This window comes from Anneissia japonica, unplaced genomic scaffold (assembly GCF_011630105.1).
Source record: "Anneissia japonica isolate Jap-2015-1 unplaced genomic scaffold, ASM1163010v1 scaffold287980_len571666_cov165, whole genome shotgun sequence".
NCBI lineage: Eukaryota > Metazoa > Echinodermata > Crinoidea > Comatulida > Comatulidae > Anneissia > Anneissia japonica.
The window spans coordinates 153616-179659 of NW_022720008.1; the positions used below are offsets into that span (position 1 = coordinate 153616).

Genomic DNA, 26044 nt, shown 5'->3' on the forward strand with positions numbered 1-26044 from the left:
CCTACTCTAAATCATTTGAAAAAACTTTCCTTCACTACAGTATACAGTATATGCGTCCATAATGTTGTAAGAATGCAAAAACACAATTTGAAATAAAAAATATTAAAACTGGATACACACAGAGTGCTGATTCAATTTTTGTTTTGCTAACTACCACCATAATGCAATTTCTGTTACTCTACAGCATTCACTATCTATCAAATTTTTTAGTTGCTCCCAATACCTTACCATAAATCATAGACTTTCAATATATATTTATTCAAAAGAATTACAGTATTTATATATTTATATATTTGCATTGCAATATTCTGTCGACCATGCACCGATTATTACTACAGTACATATGTGTGGCTCTAATATCTTCCTCTTCATTGGTCATCAATATGCCCTTAAGTTAGAGAATCCAGTTTGAAATAATGGGCAGTGCTTGTATGGGAATGTAATGTATTCACTAGGGCACAAAATCAGTATAATCATCCAATCATGGAGGTAATACATGGTCTAATTTAGTACTAAAGACTTTATAATGGTCATTTATTTCTCATTACATTATCACCATGGACACCCAATAAAATGATAGAACTGATTTAGTAAATAGTACATTAGAAATAAGATAATTCTATATAATTGGAGTGGAAAATACTAAATAAAAATCAGGTTAACTCCGAGTTTTAGACATAGATGTCAGAAGAATTTGAATGCAATGATTATGAAATTATTTTAATTAAAGCTCTGTCCACACTATCAAATCTTAAGCCTTGTCCAGACTATCAAATTTTATTTGACAAAAACATGTGACATGCCTAAATATGGCCAGGATGACATCACATAATGACCATATATAGGCATACAACAGGTTTTTGTCAAATAAAATTTGATAGTGTGGACAAAGCTTTATGTGACAAAAAATGTGATATGCCCATATTTGGGTGTATGATATCTTTCATCTACAAAGGCTTTTACAATATTCAGTAAGTAGGCCTTTAGCCTTTTAACATATCATAACATACATAAATAAAAAATATATTAAGAAAATTAAAAACATTAAGTATTAGTGAGGATCAAACTCATCATGCCCATATATGGGCACATCTACACACATTTGTCACAACATTTGATAGTATGGGCAGCGTAAGGATAAAAAAAGTTGTGCAATTTCAAGCACAGACCTGATATTTATATGCAGGGTCAATCAGACCAAATAAAAAAGAATTATTGTGTTGGGCACACCCGACCGACCCAAAACGTGCGAAATTGAGGTTCGGCATTTTAGTTTTTTTTTTTTTTTTTTTTTTTGACTACAACAAAAAATATTAAGTTATTGAGGTAAAAAGGATTGGATAGGCTATCGTGCTGGACGATAGACGAGGCAATAGTGTTATCCAATTGTTTTCCTCTTCAATATAGATTTTAAAATATTCTTTGTTGTATTTTTGTGTATTTTCTACTTTTTAGGCATAAACATATTATTGGTTTAAAAAAAAAAAAATTCCTATCAGCCTACCCAGTTTTCGATTTATCCCAAAATGTGACCAACACAATAATTTTTTTTGTTGGCCTTACTAAGGGGGCAATCATTTATTTAGTTTTCTATAGGACTACAGTAGGAATACTTCTCTAAAGTGTTAATTGGCAATCATCATTCATCCCATACACTTTGATTGATTGATGTAGTACTGGACCACAGGGCTAAATTCCATGGTTGAGGCATAACATTTAATATGGAAATTAAGATTTTAAAAAGAGGCCTTTCGAAACATCATAAATATTTTGTGTTCTTCTTTTGAAGACGGTGAGGTGCCAATAAAGTACCTATAGTCCTAGGATGAGTGATTGGGGGGAGTGTTCCTCTAAATAAGTGTAATTACAAATATTTATTTGTTTTTAAGCTACATTGTGAAGGAGAAAACAGACACCATTGGATCCACCATTGCAACAGAATGTTTAAGAGGGAGTGTTTCTCAAAATATCTGTATATAAGTTAGATATTTTTATAGTATTTGTTTTTGGTTGCAGCATGAAGGGGAACACACACACTCTAGGTTCCACCATTTATTCATTCATTCATTTGTTTGTTCATACATTTCCATTTATTGTCATTTGTTTCACAAATTATACGTAAAAATTATTTTTGCTTAGAGACACCATTGCATAGAAAAAAAAAACACATGAAACTAAACCAAAAAAATGCCTACAGACGTTATCATATCTCTCTCGTACAATAACATTAGTTAACGTTAAGTGCCAGAATACTTGCTAGGTAAAAGCTGTTTCGGTACCTATTTGTACAAGTAGTGATAGAGTGATAGCGCCTGCCACATGTAACGCTTTGAAGAGAGAATGCAAAGAATGAGTTTCAGTGTGTCTTTTGCAGCAGATATTTGATTGTCTGGCAACTTTTTAATAAAAGAGGAACTCCCTGAAAAGAGATACCATAAATATTATAAGATCAATGTATCATAGATACCAATGCCTTCTTTATCTTGTTCCAAACATTTACATAATCTGTGGGGTCATGTAAATAGGAAGGCAGGTTGACCTTTGCAGTCTAACTATTCTTTGCTTTTTGTTCTTCCTACTGTAGGCACTACTCTGATTGCAACGCTCTCTTGGTCGTTGTGCAAGTGTAAGAATACTCATTGATGCGTATAATTGTACGCCTGTTGACTTGACTGGGAAGGAATGCTGAGAAAACTGGCAGATTTCTGAGACACTGAAGTGTCCCCGAGTGGAAACAATTCTATTGGAGGTATTCTAGCGGTTGAAGCAGCCATGAAGCTTAAGCAACGATTTGCAATATTTGCAACATTTGTTGGGTTTATGGTGTTAGGATCTCTCTGCTATCTGAGTATCAACAATGTTGAACATGAAGCCGATTTGTCAAAACGTTTTGGGAAAGGCTTCGAAAAAGACTACATTCATCCTCAGACTGTGTACGATCCAAATAAAATTGGTTTCCAGGTTCGTAAAAAATTGGACAAAAGCGATTCTCGTTCAGGGTCAACGAAAAATAGTACTCAAAGACCAAATAAAGAAAATGCCTTAAATATAGCTAAACTAGAACAAAAGATATATGTTGCGGGTCAAAAGAACCAATCCAGGCCGCAGGGCTTTCCAGATGAGGGGAACTTTTTTAATATTTATCACAAATTTTCTCGTTTTGATCCACCGGTATTACCGAAAACTGTAGGCAAGTACAATGCTTTATTTAGAGATCATCCAAGTCAAAACTTGGCACCTAAGGAAGGATTTGTCACTCTGTTGAAGCCTCGAAAATCAAATAAAGGGTAAGGATTGTTTTGTTTTTTTGTTTGTTAATAAAGTTACAAGTTCAATGGACTTATCTGTTCATCCACAGGACTGCTCATATAGTAATATATAATTCATCATCTCTATTTAGTGTTTGTTTATTTGTTTGTGTATATAGTGCCTTCCTTTTTAGAAACTAAGCACTTTTTTCCACTGGTGATTGCATCCACAAGCTATGTTGTCATTAGGGCAGGAATAGGCAACCCCACCCTGGGCCACCGAGAGTAGGGACAGGGGGACAAGATCCCCGAGGCCCAAGCTTACCAGTCAGGGGCCCATAGAAATTGCACAGGTAGCTTTTTTTTCCCATATTCTTTTCAAAAATTATAATTACTATCATAGACCTTCAATAATGGCAAGGGTCCTCTAATAATGGCCCCTATAGATTGACAGGGAACCGCTCAAAAAATGTTGTTTCAAAAATGTCTCTCCCACGCTTCGTGCTCAAAGCTGGGGGCCCACACCAACCCCTGCCCCTGTTACAGTTTCACCTCTTGGCGGCCCTGACCCCACCCATTTTTTCTGCTGGGTTAAAATCGACACCTTGGGCTACCATAAAACGCGTATGATTATTGCTAAAAATATGACATCCAGTATGAGCTCAGTCTTTTTGTGTGCAATTACAAATGGTGTTCATCTACAGGTGTAGGTGTGGTGCATTTGGTCAAGAACTAATGCTATAGCAGGTTAGTTTGTATTTGTTAGCTGAAGTGTGATTGATATTGAACAAGTGTAATTAACCTATAAGTAGTTGCATATTCATATATCATCAACATCAAACTTGATGACTTCAGTTTTCAGGTGGTTTTTTAGAACTCATCATACAAGTAGGGCAGGAAACAAGTTCATTAACGGATTTAAAGGAACGGGCGTGAGGGGATTTATGGTGCCTTCCCCTCTCCCCCCTTCCCCATTATATATTTTTGTAGAGAAGAGTACAGTAAGTGCCAGGAAATGACCATGCTAAATATTTGAAAAATGATCAGATACAACTTTAAATTAACAAGAGTGATAGAGCTTCAAGGGAGATGAAAGGGGGTTGAACCCCTGCTATGGAATCTGCTGCAAGACTCTTGATTTTACTGTACTAGCATATTATGGAACCCCCTCCCATCCCCCATTATTAACCCTGTACAGGCTGGATCAGCCTCTGATTGAAATATTTTATGGAGCAAAAAATTGATCACCACCATAGAGTAATGTATAGTATGTTGGGTTTTTTTTCAACTTGGCCGTGTTTTAACAAAATAGAGAGTAGAAAAATATTACATTGCTGGACTAGTCTTAGTATAACCAATTCTGAGATATTATACACAAATAAATTTCATCCAAATTATTGTCAGCATGCATCTTAATTTATACTGTATACCTTTCTTTCAGTTGAGCCTACTACTGTATATGCTACTACTATATTTATCCTAATAAAATATATAAAGCCATTAATCATATTATTTTTGCTGTTTAGTTTCACTAAACCGTGATATCATTGGAGAATTGGATAACAAATTAAATCTGGTATACCAGAAGTACTATTAATTAAACCATGAAGGCAGTAGATTAAACCATTTCTAGTATTACTATAATGTCCTATTCAATTTACTTTAGACAATTTGTTTCTTTGACATTTGTCTTTGTCACAAGGATTTAAAAGTTCATAATTCAAATATTATGAATGTTTAATTGCATTTACTGTATATCATTCTTATGTAATTTATGCTATTTTGTTTGAAGACAATGTACATGTGTATATGATATTCTGAAAAATATTCAAATATTAATTTTATGTTCATTCTGAACTTTCCGTAATACTCTTTTTAATTGTCTGTCGTGTCACCCTTTTTTAGAATATTGTGTCTTCCCATTATAGAACCCTTATATGGTCTCTAACATCAATGGGATTGAAAGGGTTCAACAAAATTTAAGATACTTCATTGGACAATCGCCTTTTATTAGCGAAGGCAAACCATTCCTATGTTCCATATGAATCCATATTTTGTAATGGTTTCTCTTTCACAGAGGCAGAGGTGTGATGACTTAATTGTGTTTCCTTTTAATAGATTCCTTAATGGTTATACCCCAAAATTATTTTGAATTTGTATTTAACGTAATGCGTGATTTTTTCAACTCTGTGCAATAGTAAACCAAAGATGTAACAAAGTTATTCAGTAACATTTATTCAAATTGAAATATGTGAAAGTAAACAATTAATAGCTATAAATTACGATTTAGGAATCAGATTAGAAGTCAAAAACTTGTCTCAAAATGATCCCTTAACAAAAGAGAATGTAATATATATAAAATAACATTTTTTAAATAAATATATAAATAAACAACATGCAAAAATTGTATCTCGTATCAGATTATGTTTCTCTTAATTTAGGATTTTGTCAAATGAACGGTATAGAACATGTGATTTAAATTATATCTGCATAATTTGAAAGATATTCTTTTTTTTAAGTTTTTCTGAATAAAAGTAAATTACTGCAACTATTGATTTCATCTGTAATTTCATTCCATAATTTAGGACCATAGAATTTAACAAAAAAATTGAGTCTTTGTAAGTCTTGCAAAAGGAATGTCTAGTCTTCTTGTTTTTCTGAAATTATGCATTAATTGTATTTACCTGTGCAATAGATAATTGAAATCGAAATTGGTAATGAGTGATTTTTATATTGGTACATAAGGGATAAGACCTGGATTTTATGAAGATCAAAAATATTTAAAACATTCAGTTTCTTAAATAAGGGTTCACTATGGGACATAGCAGGGGATACACAAATAATTCGTACAACACGTTTCTGTAATTTATATAATTTCATAAGATTTGAAGGATAATCTGCTGCCCAAATAATATTACAATATTGTAAGTGTGGAAGAATGAAAGAGTTGTATAAATTAAGGAGTATGAATTGAGGAAAGTACTTTTGTACCTTATTTATAATCCCAATATATTTTGAAATTTTGCTAGAAATACGTTTTTGATGAGTAGACCAGGTTAAATTTTCATGAATTACAACACCAAGAAAAAGGGTTTCTGTTTTACGTTCTAAAATGGTATTATTAAGAAAGAGATTATGGTTAATGCCTTTTAGTTTAGAATTTTTACAATGAGTATGAAACAGTATGTAATTTGATTTAGTAGCGTTTATTAAAAGTTTGTTAGCAGTGGAATGTTCAATACAATTCATCAATATTTTCATTAGAATAGTATAGTATGTGGTATCATCGGCAAAGGAAACAACATGTAGAGTGTCACTAACACATGTCAGGTCATTTTAATACATATATTAAGAATAACAGCGGTCCAAGCACAGATCCTTGTGGCACACCACATGTTATTTCCTTTGTCGATGATTTACAAGCACCGATCTGTACAAATTGTTTACGATTCTCAAGATAACTTTTGAACCATTCATATGGAACATCCCTAATACCATAGTGAAATAATTTTGAAAGTAAGATGTCGTGGCTATACTACATCAAATGCCTTAGTAAATGAATAAATATTAAATGTACTTATTAATTCATTCTGTCACAGAGTAATTGAAGAGTGGAATTCCCTATCAATTAGTATTCTAAATCTACGTCGCTTTTGTTCTTTCAAGTTACATATTGAGAACAATTTTTTGATTAATTAATGCCTCAGCTTGTTTATTTTTCTATTATTGTAATTATATACCTGTTTGATTTCAGGGATGACATACATTTGTACAGGAACAGTATTCCTCCTTGTCATGCCCTTCTTTTTTTGTTGTTTTGTGTACTTTGCAGAAAATAAATATATTATTATTATTATTATTATTATTATTATTATTATTATTATTATTATTATTACTAAATCATTTAATTGCACATTCAAAAGGATCAAAAATAGTTTCAACATTGTTAATGTTGGATTCGAATTGTTTTGCCAGTGTGACACATGTGGTAGTCCAGGCCCGGGGATTTATCAATCTCAGCTTAGCAAATGCCTTAAGTCAAAAATGTTAAGATGTCTCCAATAAATATCTTAAGCTGATTTATTACCCAAATTTAGCAAAATCTTGGCTTAAAAATTGTCTTAGATAGCGCCAATGTACAATCAACTTTCTAATTTTAAGCAATTTTTAAGCTAAGCAATATGGATAAATTGGACTTAAGCAAAAAAATGGACTTAAGACGAATTTAAGCTGATTTCTAGATTGATAAATCTGGCCCAGGACCTTAACAACAAGGTTCCTTCAAACTTAAAGACACAGTAGGCCTGCATCGTTAAATCTTAAAAAAAACTCTTAAAAATTTGATAACATAACTGTAGCTTACTACAACGGATCTAATTAAAGTCATTTACTCTCAATTGTACACATATCACATTTACCAGCCTTTTTACTACAGAGATGCTTAAAATTGATTGTTAGACTTCCTACTAATATAGTAAAGTACTGTATAGTCACTTTATCGACAAAAACTTATTCAATGACAAAATACAATTCTAAACATAAAATATGATAAAAACTAAAAAATTGCAAGATATAAAAGCTAAAATACATCAGGAATAGCTGATACATTACAGTACATAAAACATACACTAAAACCATCATAAAAGTTGACATCATTACCAAGCTAAAAATGGAAGGAAATTTGTCATTATTTATGCACTCATTAATCACCATGGAATTATTTTTCTTATTCTAATTTGCAATTTATCTAAAAGTACTTAAAGAAGTAAGCATTTGAGATTGAATTTTATTAGGTCATCACTGACAATATCCTTTTTATACCTACGCTAAGTAAAAGTACAAAATATATAATTATAATTGACTATCAAACAGTTAACAATTTTTTATATTATTATTATTGCAATTTGGTATGCAAGACATTTTTCGTATATAGTGTACATAAAATGTATTTATAACATATAATTTCCAACTAAGTAATGTTACTTTGCTGCAAAATTGTGTAAACAACATTTGTGAATGTTCTATTAACATTTTGTGTTTTGCTGGGCTGTTCCTGTATATTGTAACCTGTTGGGACTTTTACAAACATTATATTTGTTTAAAGTGGGTGTGGGTGTGTGTTGTTGTCTCAGTTAAGATTTTCTTTGCTTGATTTGTACAAGACAGGCATTCGTTTACTACATACAGTATATGCATCATGTAGTACAATCCCCACTAACAACTTGACTTGCATTTGTTCATATTAATGATAATAATAATGTTTGAATAGCACCAATTCCAAATTATATGATCAAGGCGCTGAGCGTTTTGACCCTTGGTCCCTGGATAACATGCAATGGAAAACCAGCACACAAAGTGCAGCCTTCTCTGCTCCCTGGGGAGTACAGTATACCTAGTTATGCGCTACTTGCTTAGCGCACGAAACTAGTACATTCAATGCTACAACATCGCCTACCAGGTACTCATTTATACTCCGGGGTAGAGAAGGGAGACAAACGTAGATAAAGTGCCTTGCCCAAGGACATTAGCAACTTGCATACAACAAGAGTTTCGAACCCCTGACCTCAAGGTTGTGAGTCCAAGCGGACAAATTGTGTTAATTGACTGAGCATTTGGCCGAGAGGTTAGGTTCCTGCTTCTTGCGCTGAAGACCCTGGTTGAAACCCGGCCAGTGTCTAGTTTTAATTGGAGTCTAATCGCTCTGCTCCTTGAATAACCCTTGAATGGGAGTTAAACGGGATAAGGTGACAATGTAAATTCATTTTATGTCGGTACAGCCACTCCACTATGGCTGCTACGTATTCCCAGGGCCTAGCTAAAATTTGCAGTTTTAAATATTTCGAATTAAAAAAAAAAAGAAAAATTAATTTATTTAATTTTATTTTTTATTACAACACAAGAAAATAGACAGTGTATTGTCATGTTTCACACATTGAATATAATGCAGAAGACATGAAATCCTTGACTATAATCAGGCTACTCTATTCTTGCTAAGTGTCCTACTGTATAATGTTAACAGTTTATTAAAAGATTATTTGTAATATTAATCCATATATTGAATATAAACACAGTGGACATGGAATTTTGAGCCTATAACTCGAGGTGTACAAACCAAACAATATCTAAAATTAGACAGTGTACATTCCCACTAAACCACAGCAAACGACAGCAAAAATAAACATATGAAGACACGTTCTGTGTGCACATGTTTCTTGCCATGTTCTGATTGGTCAATTGTTAAGTTTGATCCAGACAGGTCTATTAAACTGTATTAGATAGAAAATTATACAAATACAGTTACATGCACAGAATTTAATTTTAAAGATTATAAAATAACATAGTTTCTTTTTTTAAATTTATTTTCGTCCATCATCAAGTGACTCGTGCCTCTTATTGGTTGAAAATACACAGTGAGTGATTGATGTTGATTGAGTGAGTTGATTGGCCAAGCAGTTAAATCATGGGTACTGGAACCTTCAGCTATATGATATCGGCTCTGGTTCAAACAGCTCACTCGCCAATGGTTCCGGTGGTAGAACAAGTATTCTCGGATAAGAACTTTAAACCGTAGGCCCAGTGTACGCATTTGGCTCGTGTACACTTTAGAACCCAGTACATCTTGAGCAGGGGGTTACACCGGTGTACTGGTACCAGGGGTGGCGCCAGGATTTGCCCGACGGGGGAGCCGAGGTCCCTGACGAGGGATCAGATTTCCCAGATGAAAGCAAAGTGGGCGTGGTTGAGCTTCGATTAAAAGGTTTCATAGCCTTATTTAATCGATTTTATTGTCTAATAATATGTAGAAAATACATATAATTTCTCCCCCTTCCCTTTGCTGCAAATTTGGCATAACTATGAAAACCATTGTTGTACATACCAATTTCTCATAGTTGCAAATATACTGTAGTAGCCGTCACTTAACAGCTATTGCCATTTTCGTAAATGCAATTGGTAATTGTCTCTTACAGATCAACTGTAGAGCGTCTGCAATAACGACTCAAACAGTTATTAATACAACAATATTAAGAACATACAATAATATTAAGAGAGTCAATAAATATCTTTTTCCTGAGCCAGAATATATCAACAACCTATAATAAGAAACAAATCGATAATTTAAAAAGATACTTCAATGACATTTTCCAAGTATATACTGTATTTTTTGTAAACACAGCCAACTTGTAGGCAATCTATATACAAGTTCACCTAATTACAATCTTGCCATTTCATTGGTTGAGTTATACTGTAGGTCACATGGGAATGAATTTATGCCTTCCAATGTAAAAAGTGCGTTGCATGATTTATTTTCGTTAATTTCCATTTCTGCAAACTTTAGTGCCACAATTTTTAATTCCACATGTTGATCTGTACCATTATGAGAAAACGTAGGTCAGGCACATTACCACCCTTGATATTGAATGCATTAGATAGGGTGATAGATTGGGGTAGAAAAAGTACAAAGGTCAGTGCAGTAGATATTGTTTAAAAGCATAGTGAAGCTTTGACTTTTTGATGACTGTAAGACCTTGACGTCACATAATTCATCAGTGCATGCGAGGAAGTTGGATTCTTGCCATCTTCTTTGGTCTTTCATTTTCCCGCCTGTTGTTTCCGTCACTCAGTGGTGATTCTATTTCTTTTGTGTCGTCTTCTGTCTTTCCTTCTTTATACAAGATTTGACATTATGTTGTGTATGGCCACCTAGTATAACATACTACTGATATTAGGATAAATTCCACTATTTTTTGCATCGAGAAATTCTAAACTGTAGTATAAAATGAAATCGGAACGACGAATTAATCATTGAATTTTAAACACGAGCTAATCATAAAAAATATTACAAAAAGCTTGTAACTAGATGAGTTCAATATCAATTGCTATTTTTATTATGATTATTATACCCTGAAATGAATCCTAGCAGGCTGTGTGACAAATGGCGCCATAACCATTATACTCCGGAAAGATATTTCAAAGTTTGAAAATGAGATTGAGAATTATAGCTAACGATTATGTGGATATCAACCTCTATAGATGTACTGTACTATCAAACTAAATGACAGAAATTAAAATTACATTTCTTTTTAGAATTCTATGCTGTATATTTTGGAAATCAGATATTAATTTATAATTACACGCCATTGAAGTATAATTTGTGAGTATAATTAATGGGAAAAATTGTTGGTAAAATATTTAGCAGGGAAAACATAAATTTAAATGTCAGTTTAACAGAGCAACGTTTAATGTCAAACTAATCTGATCAAATTTTGTTTTAAGCCCTATCCACACTGTCAAACTTTCTTTGAAAAAAACTGTTGTCTGCCCATACAGTAGTTAATGTACCTATATAGTGTCATGATGTGATGTCATATATTGTCGGATAAAGTCTGATCAAATATTTTGTGTATGCCAAGTTTTAAAAAAATAATTTGAAAAAATATACATTGTAATGCTTTTATAGCTGCTTCTGGTACTGTGAGAAGCTTAAATTAGGGTATTCATGAAGAATCTACAGTACAACACAGTCAGAACCCGTAAAGTCTGAATTTTTGTTTATAGTATGTTTTGATATTGTTTACTGTATATTTTGATGATGGAGCAAGGGCAGTTTCTACTGTTTTGGCTCGTGCCTATTCCTTGCTCCTGGCAAGATTGTACTCTTACTTTGCCAAATAAATATTATTATTATTAGCATGCTATTATAGGATGTTACTTCTTCTTCTCGCGTATGCATTGCAAATCACACATCAACATCCAGGTCCAATAACCACTGTCTCGCTACAAGGTCACATTCTGCTTGGCAGGCAATTCCACCATTGAGTTTTCTCCTTGTGCACTCTTCCACAATGTGTTTGGTTGTCTGGTTACTGTGCCCCCACAAACACAAGCAGGTGTTGGCTTCATGTTCCACTTATGTAGTACACCTACAGTACTTAAATTCTATAAAAATTGGAAGGCGACTGTTTGATGTACTGTACAGTATGTCTTTTTATATCATATTTCCCCCAAAACTTATTATTTTATACAATTTTTTTAGTTATACAGTAGTTGTATTATCATAAATCAGTGAAATGCAACATATACGGTGTGAAGGTGTTTTTTGTTTTTTTTTTTGTTTATGAAAACTAGAAACTTATCAGTTGTTTATCTTTGAGGCAAATTTTTTTTTTCAAATTATGTTTTCAGATATTTAAAAATTTATGTTGAATGTACTGTATACCACATCGATGAAATATAAAAATTGTTTTTGTTGAGATTGTCTTGGAATTTTTAAAACACATTGTCATTGTTGGCCGAGCGAGCGAGCGGAATACTAAATCATGGATTCTGGTATCCTTAAACCTACACTATAAACTGTTATGTGTAGTCTAAAATATAGTTTATGATGTGATCTACTTGAAACTATCATTCATTTTGCACGTTTGGTACGTTTGGTACCATGAGGTTCATTTTGTGACTTGCTACAACAAAATGAGTTATTGGACAACTGTCAAAATGAGGTTGGTTGCCAAAAAAATAGTGTAGTGCATGGTACAAAGAATGTTCAATGGGTTTTATGATGAGCTCCTTAAATTTTGTTATTGCATTGAAAGAAAGGGTCAGAGGTCCTTCCATCAGGGAACTATTGACTCCTCATCCTTGAAGATGCCAATTATTTCATCAGGAAACAGCCTTATTAAAAAAAAGCATTTTTACAATGCGAGTGCCAATTCCAAGAATTTTAAGAAATGCCATAATCTTAAAATTTATTTGTGAGGACTAAAGAGAATTTGGACCCCTGGTGGGAAATTTGTACATCTCGTTGGAGACTTTTAACCCTGGTTTGGGACCTTGGACCCCTCATTGGGGAATTTTGGGGACCAGTCATTGGGGCTCCATAAGTTTTTTTGATAAAACTAATTTGAATCTGAATTTTGGTGAAATTTCCACTTCTTGTTCTCGATGACATTATTGATTACCTTTGTTCAACTTTAGTTTGTAGTTTGATTAAGATTGCAAAGTATTTTATATTTCATATTTATCATCCTAATTATTTGCAGAATCCATATTTCAACATTTATTTTTTCCAAGATAAATCTTTACATTCATATTCAAGGCCAAATAAAAAAATTACTAGTTTCTTGGTCCCTCATGCAACCATTTTCTCTTCCTCACCAATTTGGTTTTTTTTTCTTATTTCCTTTATTTTAAGAAATGAAATCAGTAAAATTCCTCTTTCGATCATTCGTGATTCAGGATACATTTGGTATGAATCATGTCTAGTGCTTTTTTTTTGCTTTCAACATGTCTATTTGGTAAGTGAGGAAAGTAGTAGCTGTTTCGCATCAACCATCTTGGACTTGCCGTCTCGGATTAAAAAAAAAGATTACCCTCATTCTTCTTTTTTCAAAATATTTAGATGATAAATTACTTTCTTTTTTTCTTGGCCTAAGTTCAACCATTGAAAATTTCCTCTTCTCAAAATTTAAAAAGAATTCCTTATGGTAATTTTTGAATTTGGTTGTTTAAAACCTGCGAGATACAAGATCAATGACAACCATATGTCGGGTAATGTACTGTGATTATCATTTGCCAATAAACATGCTCTTCATATCAAGGGGTTAAAGTTGTTGATAACCTCTCAGGAGATTGTCCATATGGTGTTAAGTGTGCTTCTCTCCTGATTTTTGTGGATTGCACACAGCGTTCGTTTAAATTAAATGAGCTGTCCATCTAACAAGGGGTGTCATTCACTCCATGACCTTAGATCAATTAATCAGTTAATAAACAATTTAGCTACAAGTTATCGATTGTTCTACTATTTTACCTTTAATTAATTAATTATATATGGCACATTTTTTATAAATATGGCAAACACTTCTTGTACAGTATACTAGGAGTTCCTATAGAGTCTCCCAGAAATTTGGGAGTCTCCCAGAAATCGAGATGGCCTCTTGCATTCAAGTAAAATCTCCTGAAAGCAAACAATCTCCTGCAAATTCATTATAATAATTACACTGTACATGCTATTACTAGTACAGCATTATCAGGGAGTTGGTATTACCGTATTTACCTGGGTTTCACCATTGTGACGAGTGTGCAGCAAAGTAAAGTTAGATGTGTTTTAAAGGACGCTCATTAACCAGATCCTACGGAAGTGGTTTCCTTCAACTTGGAACCATTGGGTACAGACAAAATTGTAATTCAATCGGGTGTGAAAACATAGCTAAAAAGATTAATTTCAAAACATAACACGACTTTTTAATGTATGTTAATTGATTAATATTCATGTTTAAAAAAAATTATAATATTTGAAGTTTTGTTTTTTAATGCACATATTTAAACATTTCCTTACGTGTTTTCATAACATTCCTTTAGGATTTTTTTAACGCTGTGGCTAGGGATGCGGTACCGTATCTTATCTTCTGTTTCCTAAATGTATGATAAATTGTATTATCCAAGAAAGTGCTGCCACCAGTGTGACCTCACTGTTCATTCATTCATTCACGACACGGCATACGTTAGTGCAGAAATAGTGAACGATTTCACAAGTCTTATGACATAACTAAAACTTTACACAAAATATTTCTATTCATAAATCTGTAATTTTTAATGTAATGTAATGTAGTGGGATTTAATATAGCGCATTACAACGAAGTCTCAATGCGCTAATATAAAATAATAAAAAAGGATAAGAAAATCCAACTAAAGATTCTATGCTAACGAACTAAGGAAAGGAACCAAAATGAAAGGACTATAGCAGAAGAACCGCACATCATCGCACCGTTCTCCCGCAATTTAAGACCATTGTCAAACAATTAGTTACGTAACTAATGGAATATTTGATTTTAATTTATTTCACAGTCACAATTACATTGGAAGCAAAGCTTTTAACATGTAACTAATTTCAAATGATGAGATAATTACTTAAAAACTTAATCAAATCAAAATACTTTGGTGAGGTAAAATGTTACGTTGTATCAGGAAAAAATTAAATTAATTATACTCAGACCCTATTGTCTGTGATATACCATTCTTTCTCATCATATGAAAGCTATGCATTGTTGTGTACAGTTTTGGCTATTGTAGAGTAACAGGTATACAATATACCTGTAATGTCTCTTTGAGGAGTGTGATAGAAGATTGCCATTAATTGTTCTGTATAAATTTGGCATATTTTTCTTTTTTGGTGAGTTGCTCAATTATGGACTGTGCTCAGTGAGTTTGATAATATGTCGCTTTTGTATCATCAGGAAAGCAGGCTCACAGCGAGCAATTTTTAAACAAAATTGTGATGCTAGTTGGATTTTTACCATACCTTTAGCAACCATGTAAACTAAGATAAAGTAAAGGCATTTTTTAATGCACATGATTCAGTTTATATTCCACATACAATAGTCTTGTTAATATTACTCCTTGACAGAGGCCTCTCTTCACAGAAGTGCGATGACATTCACTTGAAATGTCTCTTGTTATACATGATTAGATTATGTACATATATGAAAAATATAACCGGATGTGCTTTTTTTACTCACTGTCTGAGTTGCCATAAGCTGTCTAGAGATTCCAAATTCTACTTCAGTTTAATATTGTAATTTCTGTTTGAAGGTTTGCATGGCGAAGTAACAATGTATATTAATGCTTGCGGTACACCACGTAGATAGTTCTGAAGAGAACTGTTGTAGTTAGTTGAGAATATCCCAGCTTTTTGTATTGAGTTGCTTCAATCATCTTGAGGAGAATAATTGTAATTTTTATTATGTACTTCAAGTGGATTTGAATACAGTAGCTTGGTGGTGAAGATGCTTGTCTTACAATCCCAGGGTCCTGTTCAATTCCAGTCCTGGTAACAGGATTTTTTTTCATGACCATACAATGCCAATGTCAATCCTTTAGCCTCAGAATGACACTTATTTAAGCATCTTTGTGTATGTTTGTCTTGTGAAGGAATTGCAACTAATATTAAAGTGATTCTCACTGCTTGCATACAGTATCCTTGCCACTACTAAAGTTGAATAAAAAAAAAACCACTGCTGAATAAAAAAAAAAAAACACTTTAGTACAGTTAATTTTTTTTAATAAGGAATAAAAACCCTCCCACACTTTCTCTGAAATATTAGACAATTTCAAACCACTTCAGAAAAAGCTGCAGAGTGTGCGTGTGGATTTCACAAATTACCTTCAAGATCAATTTTAATTATCGTAGATTGTATTTTGAGTCCAAATATGGAAGGTGATATTAAGTGCAGTTATTAAGCATTCAGTGTCCGGTTTCTCATCAAAACATGTATTTAGCTCTGTCCAGATTATCAAAAAAAAAAAAGTTGTATGCCCATATATAGTCATGATGTGCCTATATATGGTCATGATTTGATAAAATTTTTGTTTTCTAGACACCCTCTAAGGTGTTTTGAGCAATCAATAATTTCTTTTTTTTTCTTTCCAAAAAAGGGGGATGATCTAAGAAATAAAGTTCACTGTTCACAAGGTTTAAAAAAATACCTACAGAAAAAAATTTAAAACGTAAAAAGCTATTTTAAACAATATACTGCCTTTCATTAACATTTACTTCTCAATCTCACATTATCAATGGGACGTTTTGAAGCAGTTACATTTACTTTTCCTATACTTTTATATTGACAGCACTCATGACCCCTAGTCTAGGGTCATCAATTTAAACTTAGTGTTCCTTTTAGAGGAAAGTTAACACCTTTAAGAATTATGTAATAATGAATTAGCTCAGCTCAGATTCAAACCATACCTTTTAGAATGCTCTGGGAATAGGTGGTATATAAAATGTGTAAATATACCCCTTACTGTATTACATAGCTGGGCTCAATCAGTAGTCAATTAGTGCGCCTGGGATTTGAACCAGGGGAAATTATTTCATAAAACAGCCATTTATAGTCTGTTCATGCCTAACAGCCTTGCAGATTGGCATACCCTCTAGTGCCACAAAATCAAATCTATGAAATGAAATATGAGAAGAAAATAATGAGACTGATGCTCTTGGAGGTTTCTAAACCTCCCAAAGGCTTCGCAGAAATCTCCGCAATAATCTCGCAATGCATGGAAGAACAGATTAAATGCACAAGTGTATAAAGGAATTCAGCATCTCATAAAAAGGTACAATGATTAATTTATTAAAAAGCCTATAAGCTAAATAAAATGTCTGTACTTATTAAATGATCGATTGTTGATTGATTAATCTATTGATTGATTGATTTGACTAAACTGTAAAAAAAAAAGGTACATATGGAGCAATGATCTTTATAAACATTTATTTACGATGATGTAGGGCCTATGATAGGCCTACCAAAGTATGGGAATACATGAGATAGGTAACAGGCATGGAAAGCACAACACCAATATTTTTTGAATAAGCACCGCTCTCAAGTAAGCACCGCACTGAAGCCTCCAAAAATGTTATAAGCGTAGCTGCGCTTAAAATTCGAGGATTTACGGTAAACCATAAATTTGAAAGAAGCGGCAAGTAAACAAGGTACAAGAAAACTTATAGTCTTTAGAAATACAAAAGTTTTGTGATACACGGTAATTCATAAAATATTATTAACAATGATAAATTACTAATATCATACAGTATATTAGAACAATTTTAAAGAAAAGTGATAAAATAAATTAAGGCCTTAAGTTGCTTGTGTCTTCATCATGTTTGGTGGGTGCACGGCTTGTTCGAGAGTGGTGCTCATTCAGTGATTTACAGTATTCATTTTTTCATGATATTCATTGGGGAACAGTGCTAGAGAGAATGATGATCTGAAAATAACAAAGATTGTCATTTTTTTGTGTAGTCTTTTGAGGGAGGAGGTTCATAGGAACAAACATGTTTTCTCTCTCCTCTCTTTTAAATATATATAGTGGGAAAATAAATGGCTTCTGACCTCCTTTCTTCTTGTCACCTCCTTTTCAGTTTGGCAAACTTTCAATTCTTGATCAAGATTTCTTATGCTACTAGAACTATATTTAGTGTTGGAGCTTTTTGAGCACCCAGAATTTGGTACTTGACAAATATTTTATATTACTTATTTTCTTTAAGTAAGCTTTTTAATAGCTTACTTTTAAAATATGTGACAAAACATGTTTTCTTTTATAAGGTAAAGAAAATTTATTTTGTATAGTAAAAGTCAGTAAATAAGTTACACATCAATATCTTGGTCAAATTTTTCACACTGCAAACTTGTTTTATATTTTCCTAAACTAGTGAGAAAAATAATAAATAAAGTAATAATAAATCAAGAAATGTAAAGATACTGTACGACCGTGCTTGCGATTTTAAATATTCATGTCCCATTGCAGATCCAGTTTTCCTCTAGGAATTCAGAAACTGATTAATTCTGATATGGCGTCGTATAAGTGATAATTGATTCTTGCGCCAGATTTTTCAATTTTTGCCGACAGTTGTTTTAATTACTCATGTTCACAGTTCTTCAATAACTGAGAACTCTAAACCGCTATATTATTTTCGTTTTCAACATCCAACCTCCTGTGGGCGTCTTACATATGAGCTTGTAAAAATCAATTGGGTGAACTTTACAGTAGCTTAATGTCATTGTAGTATTGGTGGTAAGTAAGATTGGTGATAAATAATAGAACTACTGTAAAAGATAAACTCATTCATTTTTATAATCAAATTCGCTTTATAATAAAAATTATTATTATTTATATTATATTTATTTATTTATTTATATGATCTTACACCTTTAGATCTGTGGCACTTAATGACAATTGGTGCATTTGTAAATAAAATGGTAGAAACTTAACTAAACAATTACGTAAAATAGGAAAAATATGAATATGTATACATAAATACACACACGAGTTCTTAACTAAATACAATTAAATATCACTGAGATGATAGAGCAGATAGCCCTTGGAAACAAAAAAATTTCAAAGAGCTTTCTGCTGTCTCCAACCAAAAATCAATTAAAACTGAAAGTATGCCCTTAACAGAATCGTCAGGACTGCAACGCATATCATTGGTTTGGAACAAATGCCTCTGGAAACCATTTTCCATGATCGGCTTCTTAAAAAGGCAGAGGCTATTATGGGCGACCAAACTCATCCTGCCTCAAACGTATTCCAATTGATGCGCAGTGGTCGACGTTTTCGTTCATTGAAAGCCACTAAGGCTAGATTCAGGAATAGTTTCTTTCCTAGAGCAATTAGGGCTCTAAATTGTAGGTAAATGTTTCATACTTTTGCAATTTGTTTCTTTGTTTGTGTTTGTTCTGCCTTTTGGAATGTGTTTTTACCACAGAGCAAAACAAATTTCTATGTTCTCCTGAACAATGACAATAAAATATGATTGATTGATTGATTGATTGACAAAATGAAACGAAAAAAACTTGCATAATGCTCAGCAATACAGATCTTTTTCTTCTCTTTTGAGATACAGATCTTAACCTACTACAAGGATTGAACATGTTTAATTTTTTTTCCAAACTCTCTTAGTATAAAAAAAAAAATACAATGAATGACTTACATGCAGTTAATAAAAATTAATTTGAAAATTTTCATCTGAAATTTACAATAACGTCAGCTTGGAATAGTACATGTTTTTAGTTTAGTATCAGCATATCAATATAATTATTGTTCCATATCGATTTTAAAATGAAATCTAATAAATATCATATCAGGTTTCGTTGATGTCAGTGTTTACAGTGACGGAATTTCAGATCTAAAACAAATAAGTAAATTATATACAGTTGTTGTCTAATCTAACACCCACGAGAAACCATGAGATGTTTTTTTATACTTTATTTACCGGTCAGGAGCTTTCTATTCTGGCACGTAATGTCGATATCACAGGGAAAATTATCAAAAAGTAAAGCAAAAAATCCGGCTTCCTGAACACGGCTAATTACTAAAAGATGATTTGTTATAAATAATGTCCAAACTAACCACAGAAACTCGACCGAAAAGCACTTTCCAGACATTAAAAAAAAGGTTTTTGTATGTGTAAAGTATGCAATTATTTTATTCTTACAATACAATACATGCCTATCCAGCATCTGGTTGAAAAAAATACTGTAGGACAAAATATGTATTTCTTTAGAAAACGAATGTAAATTCACTCGAGATTTTTGACATTTAACATAGAAAATGCTATGCATAAAATGCTATGCATTTTATCGTGAAATTTAAATAAAAATGTCTATTGTTGGCTAATTTTTTTTTAGGGTCTGTCAGGTTATGCCAACATAACATTTTTTTTTAAGCCTAAAGGAGAGAACCAATCAATTTTTACCTTAACAGGATTTCAGTTTTATACTGTTGATAACATGGCATTTATCTCATTTAATTTTACGAAATCCGCGTAGTTTATGTATTGACTTGATGTGCATATAAATTGGTAATACAAGTCTGCTTAAATTGATAATGCGATTAGGTATTTGCATCTGATTAATTAGATGACCGGATGTAATTAAATTTAAATTTACAGTGGTGCTGCTGCTCACATTAAATATAAACAATTTCATTTGTTAACATAAAGGGATTTTACTTTGATTAGTAATTACAGTATTTGGTTGTTCCATGGATGCATGAATTGTAAGCAGAACTGTGGTTTGTTGGTATGGTCCATTTTTTCCTATTCAGAAATCTGAATCCGAATCCTGTGTTTAAATTAAACTGCAAAATTTCAACTTGTAATTTCAGTTTCTCTCATTCATTTCCAAAGATATTTCATAAAACCTAAATGGCATATTAAATTCTTTATTTGTCATGTTCGTCTTGTTCATTATTTCATACAGTAGTTACTATTTGAAGTATGGGGAGTGTTTAAAATACTATTCAGTAAATAATTTCTTGAAGGAACTCAATACATATTATAATAACATAAGGGATTTGGGAATTTGCTTCAATTGCTCTCTCGCGAGTTTCTTTTATCTTTAAATCCTGGCTACATCGTAATTTTTATCTATTATTAAATTTTATTTCATTGTTATCTACTTATCTTTTTATTAAGTCTATTGTAATTTTCAAATGTATTTTAAATAGTTTTATTTGATGATTGTATTCATGTCTTTTTTTAAATACTCTATTTCAGTGTTTATATTATATTTCAATTTGTGTATATAAATTATAATTGTTTCCATGATATTTTATATTATTCTCGTCGTGAGGAGAACCCCTCGATAGTAAATCAACCTTCTACTTCTGGGCAATCGCCTGCCACAACTATATTTTTATATATTTTTATGGCACATTAAATGAAATGAAAATAATTTATTTTATTATTTTGTTTCATTCTTTTATATCGCTCTATTATTTTACACTTATTATAATTACCTCTACTTCCTTTAAAAGCAGTTCCTGTCCACCTAATACAAATATCTTTATTTAATCAGTTTAAATAACACATAATTACAAGGACAATGAATAATTAATAGAAACAAAATAGATGGCTAATTTTAAAAATTATATAATTTAGTTAAAGGCCAAGGTACAGTAGCTATTTAGACCTATTTTTAAAAACTTTTCAAAGTTGATGTGTTTTTTTTTTTTTTTTTGCAAATGTCATTTTTCCGTTTCAGCACAGAATTAATCATTCAAATTTCGTCAATATTGTTTTGTATTCACTTTTTTACAGACGTTATCGAATGCGAGTGTGGGAGGAGTTTCAACACAGCATCAATCGCTACGAACTGTATTCCTTCAATAACTCTCGGATTGATCAACTACTTGTGTATCTAAAGAAACATCCAATCTTTGAAGTCGGTAAGAACATGCCCCAAATCCCTTATATACTGTACCTATTATATTGTTTACCTTTTTATTCATTCATTCATTTTTTTATTTCTAGTTATTCAAAAAGTTATTGACATAGTAGCAGTATAAAATTATAAATTGCATCAATTTACAAGAGTAGTTTCACATCAAAAAGTGATTTAAAATTCACTTATAAAAAAAGGATATACAAAATTCACAAAAGTATATACTATCATGTTTTTAGTAACATGTCTATGATTTGCCCATTTATGGGCATGAAGATATCATTTTAATGTGAAATGTGAGTAATAAGGCCAATAGTTTGGACCTTCTGTTATACGGTGATTGAGTGTCCTATATATCTGTCGCTGCTTAATGAGGATACCTCACTCATTTTTAGCTTTAACTTTTAATCCATTGCTTATTATTTTACATATGAGACACTGTAGATCTAACTGTTGATAAAGTTTTTCCTTTCTAGCACTACTGGGTATACAGCATAGAGAAATATTAAACCAGAACCTAAAGACAAACATGTGTAGAAAGTCATATGTATTCCATTAGTTGTAGGATAGATAGGAAGGTCAAACATGAAGGATCTGGTGAAATATGGAAAACCACTTGAACATTTGATTGAGGAAAAATTGGATTTTTCATTGAAAGTGAGACATACTTTATACCCTTTAAATCAGATAATGCAGTTTTGCTGATTGACTTTTCTAATTAAAAATCCTTAAGTTGATTAGCAGCAAATGTGATAATACAGTAGTTTATACAAAAATGGTAAAATTGATGTGTATGTTAATTAGGGAGGAAATTAGTTTAAAAAACTTAATTAATACTACAAAGTATCAAAAAGGAAAGGGGAAATGAGAAGGATACTGTAGACAACCTCCATGTTTAGGGTATTTATGATGCACCTGGATGGACCATTCTATTATTTTTGTAGGGATATCCAATAAAGAAATGTTGGCATATGTCGGTTCATCTAGGTTCTTTCCTTCAATGCCACCAATGTCATTATGTGATTTATGTAATCTTAGCTGTGTTATAATTCCTATTAATCTCAATACTCACTTTTCAGTTTTTAACAACTCGTTAATATATTTTAAGTAAAATATTTGGCAATTACCGTATTTTATCTTCAATAGATTGTATTTTATAAAAGGCCAAAGTTTTTTATTTTTTCATATTTTGTTTAATTATACTAAATTGTTAATTCTATTATTTTCTACAGTAATGGAAATGTATCATGTCAAAGTATGTTCAATTTTTTTATTATAACAGTAAAGTTTTCATATTTCGTGTTGTATAAAGGAAAAATCATTTTCAATTCAAATCTTATTCTATTGTTAAAAACGTTATTTTCGTTCAATCAATAAACACATTTTGTAAAACATCAAAATCCACTGCAGGCAATGTTTAATATTTACAATGAAAGAAATAATTAATGACCTTATAAAGGATTTGTGAATTGCAAATTTCTAATAGAGTAGCATTGTTTGAAGCATTAAAAGTAGAAGAATAAAATAATATAATATCTAATAGCAATAATCAGAGTGGACTGATTATAAGGTAGGAATAACAAAACATTGAAGTTTGATTGATTATTAAATTTTAAAAGAAGGTTTTCAAGAAAACTCAATTTTTTAAAATAAATGATTACATTCAGTACTACAGTATACTATCACAAAACAATTGTATTTATTTTTATCCAATTCGTCAAGCATTGGTAGTGCAATTTTAAAAATTAGATCATAATTTACCGTAATTATGCATGTTAGGATCATGAAATTTGTGAGCTTTAAATTAAAATAAATCAGACAATTAAATAGAATATACAATAAATACTCATGTGGGATTGATGAAAAGAATTGAAAAATGATGAGTAAACATACTTTAATGCGTAAGGATAAAGGAATAGTTATAGTACTTGGAATTCAGCACTATATCTAAGCCAAGATAGTTTTAGAAGATTCAACACGATAAACATTTTGAGAGTTTATGCATCCTATCGTACAGTATAAAAATGATAACAGTTAATTTATATGAGCAAATAAGTGCTCCCTTCAGTGCTTCAAACACTCTGACCGCCAGGGGTTTGAAATAGTATCAGCCATCGCCTGACTTTTTAGCAAATGTTAACACTTTTCCGAAGCTCATTGAGAGTGCGTATGTGTAATTGCAATCTGTGACCGGTAACAGTAAAATAAAAATGACTCACTTTTGGAGATTTACGCAATCTCGCACAACGAAGCTGAGATAATCGCAATTTTTTAAAAGTAAATCGATACCGCTCTACGGTAATGTAAACAAACAAATAGTGAAATACTTACAGTCCAGACTCAATATAGTGTTCAAATTTTTAGTACATGTATAGTAATTACCCCATCTATCAGATTTCGTATTAAAACCTGAAACACGGAGATCTCCGTGTTTGGCGGTCAAGCGTTGTGTTACCAAACATGGAGATCTCTGTGTTTTGGCGGGCAGAGTGTTAAACTTCTTGTAGGTTTTCAGAACGGTGATTATTAAAAGAGCAATGCAACTATTACTAATTTAGAATAATGCTTTTTTCAAGTATTATCCTACCTTACCAATCAATTTTCCCCGATACCTGTTAGTGCTATAACTTCTAAATGTACAGTATTCATTGTCAAAGTAGTAGAAGATTTTTGACAAAAATAATGAAAATGATAGTTTTTTAGTAGATTTTCTGAGCTTCTTGGCATTCTTCCATACCGTACCTTATACATATTCTTAACACAGAGATGATAAAGTACTGTATAATAAAGAAGAAATGTATTTTTACTTTCTATTTTTTGATCTATTGCCTTATACATTATTTTAACACAGATGATGATAAAGTATAATAACAGGCGATATATTTTATTTCTGAAAATATATTAATAGGCATAAAATTGTATTTTTTCCTGCAGACTACACAAAGTGTATTGGGTAATCAAACTACACATTAATCATTTCACAATGAAGAAATTTTACTTACAGCTAATGCTTTTGTTATTACATATTCCATTGATATTCATTTGAAAGGGTAGCTGCATTTTATTAATCCTTATATCTGTGTAAACTTAAACATTCTGAATTCTTCATCCTATCAATGGATGTCATGCAGGTTGCTACTTTGTTTGTGTAGAACAAATTATGTAATAATTTCTATTCATTATTTTTGTTTTTATTTTCAGAGGAGAAACAGGGAGGGACTCAAGTGAAACTGGTTATTGATTTTGAAGATGGTGGACAAGCTCTTTGGAAGCCTTGGAAGTAGGTTCACCCATTCTGTATATCTTACATGTCTCCTTCTAATTAGAAGACCCCTCCAATTAAAGACCACCTCCAATTTAATACCAATATTCATTGATCCCAAATTAACTAATTAAACTCTTTTATCTTTATTTTTCTAATTAGAGACCAAAGCTAATCCCAAAAATGGTCTTTAATTAGAGGGAAACATTTATGTCATTTCTCCTCTGTTCATCTGAACCATCCCCAGACACTGTTTCAATATTCTACAAAACTTGTATCGTTATGAGGCTTTCAAAATCGTTGTTAGTCATGTTAAAAAATTATACACACCAGGATTTGAACCCCGGATTTTGGCAGTAGAAGACGTGCATCTCAACCACTAGGATACACAACTTTATTCCATGTTGATAGTCATTCGAAAATAGAAAATCAATATTTCAGTTAATTTCTTTTTATAATATAATTCATTGACAAAGACAAAGATTGCTAAAAGAGAAATTTATCAATACTGCATGTATATATTTTGTCAGTGGCTCTAACACAACACATTAGGCTACATCATTGTACATGACAGATAGTGAAATAGTCAGTAGACCTACAGTAGTCATAATTACACACACTTCTCCGAATATTACTATACTGAGTTTAACTAATCATTTAATTAATTAATTTTCTTGTGCAGTATTCATTATGCACAAGGACCAACAGCTTAAAATTTCATCCAAAGGACAAGGTAATTACAATCATGTGTATTACATAAGGAAATGAGCGAAGGTCAACCTAAGGGCAAGTTTCAAACCAAAAAGCATGCAGTGAATCCG

The 26044-nt window shown here is 31.9% G+C and overlaps 1 protein-coding gene across 1 annotated transcript in view; it reads left to right on the forward strand.

Moving 5' to 3' along the window:
* LOC117111164 (extracellular serine/threonine protein kinase FAM20C-like) overlaps positions 1–26044 on the forward strand; it is a 61073-nt gene that overhangs the window by 1864 nt on the left and 33165 nt on the right. The window contains exons 2-4 of the mRNA XM_033254039.1: positions 2585–3287; positions 21838–21965; positions 25163–25241. Of these exons, the coding sequence (XP_033109930.1) occupies positions 2773–3287; positions 21838–21965; positions 25163–25241 (722 nt within the window). The 5' untranslated portion in view covers positions 2585–2772. The remainder of the gene's footprint in view (positions 1–2584; positions 3288–21837; positions 21966–25162; positions 25242–26044) is intronic.